The sequence below is a fragment of the Rhipicephalus microplus genome, chromosome X (assembly GCF_043290135.1).
Source record: "Rhipicephalus microplus isolate Deutch F79 chromosome X, USDA_Rmic, whole genome shotgun sequence".
Lineage (NCBI taxonomy): Eukaryota > Metazoa > Arthropoda > Arachnida > Ixodida > Ixodidae > Rhipicephalus > Rhipicephalus microplus.
The window spans coordinates 234,044,651-234,050,691 of NC_134710.1; the positions used below are offsets into that span (position 1 = coordinate 234,044,651).

The 6,041-nt window shown below is 42.3% G+C and overlaps 1 protein-coding gene across 1 annotated transcript; it reads right to left on the reverse strand.

Moving 5' to 3' along the window:
• Positions 1–631: 631 nt before the first annotated feature.
• LOC119187852 (dnaJ homolog subfamily C member 10) lies at positions 632–3,671 on the reverse strand. Its single transcript, XM_037435946.2, has one exon. The coding sequence runs from the start codon at positions 3,426–3,428 to the stop codon at positions 1,059–1,061; it is 2,370 nt and encodes a 789-aa protein (XP_037291843.2). The 5' UTR covers positions 3,429–3,671; the 3' UTR covers positions 632–1,058.
• Between the last annotated feature and the right edge of the window lie 2,370 nt (positions 3,672–6,041).

A 6,041-nucleotide genomic window follows, 5' to 3' on the forward strand; every position in this document is an offset into this window, starting at 1 on the left:
GTGCAATTTTCGTCACAGCTCTTGTTTCTAAACTCTTGTGGTAATTACTATTGAAAGTGTGAAATTAACCCTTACTAAGTAAATGCATTCCAAACTTGTAAGATTCTATTAAAAATGTACATATGACATCATATAGACACTGGCATGCTTTCTTTAATATGATGGGAATGAGCAGAGTTTGGTGACATTTGATCAGAATGTTATAGTCAAATCATTTAAAGTATGCTTCTGAGTTTCCCAACTCCATCATTATCTAATGAGTCACAAGATTACTGCTGGTTTTTACTCAAATCTTTAATCAAACATTTAATCTATAAAAGGAAGCAATACCTATTTTAGAGTGTTTTGATAACACTCTTTTGAGGCAGCGGAATAACAACTTGTGTGGCTTGTGGTTATTACATACAACAGAACAATGAAATCTCATTCCATAATGAAGCCAGTGATGTCTTTTTGTTTTAACAAAACAAAACTGACTGCCTGCTCAGAACATGGTCAATTGTGAACTCCAAATATTAGAATGGGAAAGCTCCTATTCCAATGGTAATGAAACACAGAATGTCAAAGTTTTTGTGATGGCAGTGCCTTCATTAAAATTACTGTAAAATGAAGTAAAATAGAGGCACAAAGGTTAAGCAGACAATCAAATTTACATGAATTTAATGCTTGTGACTTTCTTCTTGGCACCACCACTGCACGAAACTAGTAAAACTTTTGCATTTGTGAACATGGACACATCTGTATGAAAAGTTGTGAATTGCACATTTTATCCAGTTGCTTGTGCAGCCTTAGAATAAAGTTTTCCACTGTTCTTCTGGCACTTAGGCAGAAATATGAAATATCACTGCTTTGCCTTTCCTTGCACAACGTGCTTTAAAAATGACTAGGCAAAATCCAAACATGATCAATTAGTAAAAACATCTGAAACACATGCTGCTTTCTTGGAGTGCAGCAAAGGGAAAACCTTGTAGAGAAGGTTTTTTCACAGCAGTAAAATTATGTACACGACCATAAAGTACACATACCCTCCTTCCAGATGTTAAACAATAGGCTTCATTTTACAGCTCGTCATCAATTCTTTTAGACCTCAGTTTTTGTTTCAGAAATAACTCTAATGTGTTTACTAAGTCAGCCTCTCTATGATTGTGAATTACGTTACCAACAGCAGATTGAATCTTAGTAGTCCTACCAACAAAGAACATAACCGTAGGATAACGGTGTACTTGTGCTGCGTCACAAGCATGCCAGTGCTCCTCGCAGTTTACAGCACCAAATTTTACTCTGCCTTCAAACTTTTTTGCGACCGATTCAAACACAGGCCTGAATGACACACAGTGGCCACACCATGGAGCATAGAAGTCTACAAGCCACGGTGTAGTGTCGCCAAGAACATCCTTGTAGAAACCATGATGATCGAGTTCTTCAACACTGCTAGGAAGGAAATGCATTGCCCAGTCCCTGAAAGACGCTGCATCTCTCGACCAGCCATTGAATGTCGAGTAATGACGACTGCTGAACTGTCCACGAGGATAGATACGAAGATGGGGATAGGAGCGCACACCATGTTCAGCACAGAACTGTCTGTGGGCATCACAGTCAAGTTGGCCAACATTTATGTTCACCTCATTAGCCACTACCTTGGCAAATTTGTTCCACTCAGGTGCCAATTTCTTACAATGTCCACACCAAGGAGCGAAAAAATCTATAGCCCAAACATCATTTTCACTTTTGCTTTCTACCAGCTCTTTGAATGTTTCAGGGCTGAGCTTTATCACTTTTGGGTCAAGTGATATTTCAATGAATTCCTTGATTTCTGCAGCAGTCCTGTAGCCACTCAGAGATGTTGTTGAACCGTTATGAAATAAAACAAGGCTAGGATACGAACTGACCCCATTGCTTTGGCAGAGTGAAGCATCTGAAGTGCAATCAACAACACCAAACATCGTGTCTTCAAAAGAACGAGATACCTTTCGCAGTTCAGGAAGTGTTCGCATGCATGGTGGACACCAAGGTGCAAAAAAATCAACCAACCATGTAGTTCTGCCCTTCAGCACCTTTCTCTCAAAGGTTGCAATAGTTAAAGCCTGCAAACGACTCCCTGCACTTTCCTTTGCAAAGGAAGCCAAATCTCGTGCATTAACACGACCATGATATACTTCATATTCACCACTAGATCTCAGGAGGATGAAGACAGGGGATTTTGTAACTGAAAATTGAACGCAAACATCTATCTCTTGGCTGCAGTCAACAGAGCCCAGACGCACAGACTGAATGTAACCTCTTATATGTTTTAGCTCTAGCTGTGCAGCAGTATCAAGCTGTTTGCTTTTAAAGAAATGTAGAAGCCATGGTTCTGACTCATCACTGCCATCTAGCCGCTGAATCAGGCCATTGAAGAGCTCCGATGTTATTGGCTCAAAACTAGGAAGCTCTTTCAGAACAGCTTTTCGCAATTCAGAGGCATCACTCCCCTCTAATTCTCGAGGCTTTTTAAGCTCGCTAGTTGCTGCTTCAAAAAAGTATACTCCATCACTGATTCCTAACTTCTTACACAGTGCTGCCTCTTTGCTACAATGAAGAAGGGAGACATAAGCAAGGCCATTAAGTGCAACGGCCAATTTCTTGAGCTCTTCATTTGCTAAGCACATGTCGGTGCTAGTACAGGAAGCAACTACTACTGATCTGAGCAATGAGCTGGCTTCTGCATGCAGGAGGCCTGTCTCTGATATATCAATGTCAAGGTCTGGAAGCCGACGCAACACAAAATCATTCAAATCATCAAAGTCTCTAGAACCGGCGTACTTTTCCCTCTCTGGATAGAAGATCAGTGAGGGGAATGCGTGTATGCCTTCCTGTCTGCACAACTGCCAATCTTCTTCGCAATTTACTGCGCCAATCCGAATAACTCCTTCGAAACTTCTTGCCAGCTGACGCCAGGCGGGAGCAAGGTGGTGGCAGTGCGAACATTGCGGAGAATAGTAGTTAACAAACCAGACGTCCTCCGATTCAACTACTGAGCTCTGAAAGTCATTTCTACTCAATGTCACCACTTCGGGGTCATCATCGTAAATGCCGAACTTTTCGTAATAGTAGTTCCAGCTGTGGTATTGCCGTCCCCACCCACTTTGGTCACCGTCCAATCCTTCTTCTCCGTAAGTGTCGTAACGCTTCCGAACGTCAGGGTCCTTTAGCACTTCATACGCCTTGTTGATCTTGACGAATTTATCGTGCGCTTCCGGGTCACCTTGGTTCTTATCGGGATGAAACTTCAGAGCTAGTTTCTTGAATGCTCGCCTAATGTCACGGCTGTCTGCGTCCCGTTCGATGCCCAAGAGTTTGTAATAATCGTCGCACAAAGTACACGGCAATAGCACGATAACAAAGATCACTGTTGTAGTTTTCATTGCGTTAAAATGGTTAATGTTCATCGTGTCACAGTTCCCACAACACACACAAGAAGGCGTTAGCACACTGAACACCTAACGCGTTCGTCGGAGCACAACCGGCGCTCAGTAGCTTGCCTAGACAAATGCCTGACAACCAGAACACAAGCCTCTTATCGTAGCCGGCTCAATGCCATATCCAGTTGACACTGTTGGGCACAAAATAACTGATGCCAACGCTGAAACACCTTTATGGACACACTTTCGTAATTTAGGAGAGCAAATGATGCCCACGTAATTGCCACGATTCAATTCGACGCCAAGGACGGGACCCGAAAACGATCTGGATTGGCATGGCTGGGCCACAGCTTGCGCGGCTTGGCGTAGACCTTGCGTTGCTCATATTTTGCTGATATATACATCGCCAGCTGTTTTGCATCTGTCCGATCTGTCTGCGAGCTATTGTAGTATTATTACATAAGTTGTTCGTGGTGCTTTGACTGCATTCGGCTGACTGAAGGTATCTTGCGACGCCGGTTGAATTTGTCGTCTGCTACAGTTGCTGCTTGGCATTGGCTGCTACGCTCTCGTTATCGTGATGATGCCAGAGGATGCTGGGGCGTGTCCGAGGCGTTATCATGGGGATGCTGGGGCGTGTCCGATGGAGCGAAAAAAAAAAAAAAAAAACTCGAGATCATTTTGCTTGACCTGATGGGCATAAAAAATTATTTGAGAGTTGTGTTATTGATGCGTGTGCTTAGAGATTTGTTTGAAACTGTGGCCGTACGTTGGATGCCGTTTTTTTTTGGGTGGGACGGATATGTTCGTCATATTGAGCAACCCCGCAAAGGGCGCAAGGCGAAATACACGACAAAAGCCATAACTTAAATTTTCGGACGTGTCGGCTTTACGGCTTAGGTTTACATGTCCCACAGAGGGTGTCTGTCTGTCTGTCTGTCTGTCTGTCTGTCTGTCTAGCCGCACAAGACTTTTAGCTCTCCTGGTCGTTTCTTTAATGGTATCGGTACCAAATTTGGTATGGCATAACATGACTGTATGACGGGCATCACTGACTAGTCATAACTTGATTATCGTGATATGTATGTCATGATTTACATATCATGGTCTCGCTGCTGTTGCGGTCGTTTCGTTCACATGGTATATTGAAAAACTGGTATGTTTTGACATGACTTCAAGGCAAACATAAGTGACAGACCCTAACGTTGAAATCATGACATGTAAGTCATATGTCATGACTACACGCTACGCTCATGGCGTGCTAGTGGTCGTTTCGCAGTCTTCACATATACAAAATTTGGTATTACAGGATGTGAATGCATGACAAAGGTTTATGAATGGTGCAAACATGATAGTCATGAGATGCGTGTCATGTTAGAACATGACTACATGCCACACTCATGATGCACTCGTGGCTATTTCACTAGCTTCACATATACCAAATTTGATATTACGGGACGTGAATGAATGACAAAGGTATGTGACAGGTCACAGGTGCAAGCATGATAATCAGGAGATGCATGTCATGTAACAACATGACTACTTGCTATGCTCATGATGCATTCGTGGCTGTTTCACTAGCTTCGCATATTCCAAATTCGGTATTACGTGACGCAAATGGTGACAATGGTAAAGCACACGTCAAAACATGAGAATCATGACATGCGTGTCGTGTAACATGACTACATGCTAGGCTCATAGTGTGCTCGTGGTTGTTTCTCTAGCTTCATATATACAAAATTTCGTGTTACGTAACGTCGATGGATCACGAAAGTATATGACTGGTGCAAACAAGAAAATGATGACATCCACGTGATGTAAGAACATGACAACATATTACGCTCATGATGCACTCACGGCCGTTTCGCTAGCCTCACATATACCAAATTGGGTATCATGTGATGTGAATGAATAACAAAGGTAAATGACACCAAGACATGTGTGTCATGTAAAACATGACTACTTGCTACGCTCATCGCGCGCTTGCGGTTGTTTCGCTAGCTCCAAATATAGCAAATTTGATATCACGTGACGTAAATAGACGACGAACGTATATGACAGGTGCAAACATGATAATCAAGATGACCAAGTCATGTGCGGCATATTTTACATCCGCCTCATAATGTTGTGCTGATTTTAGAGTGACCTATTAATCTCCTCATTCATGCTTCACATCTCATCGATTCCCACTGTACGTGAGATCTGCCAATTTTTTTCAAGTGCTGCCTCTCAATCATTCATACTTTTTCCAACACTACTAGGGCATAAGTCCGAAGCAGCCATCTATCACATTTCCTACTTTCTGTTAAAAGGCATATACTTTGCATTAGCTAGGTGACCTTCCATCCACTTGTACTTCAAATTTTGAATGGCTAAAGCTGAATTTATATTTAGAGTTTTGCCCATTAGTCTCTGATGTTAAATTCACTTTTTTCTATTCTTTTAATGCATAGCATAGCCAGAGAGGGTAATTCAACTCCCCCTTTCCCCCAAAAGTTTGTATGTATATACCGGCTGTCCCAGCTATCTTTAGCCAAAGGTTAAAACATACAATATTAGAGGTAGTCGAGTGAAATCAGTTGCATATTGCTGCCAGCCACTTTATGCAGTACAGACAATTCTCATTTTGCAAATAAATCC

Bases quoted from the DNA above. Each gene is read 5' to 3' on its own strand.
- LOC119187852 (XM_037435946.2), bottom strand. From the start codon at position 3,428: ATGAACATTAACCATTTTAACGCAATGAAAACTACAACAGTGATCTTT.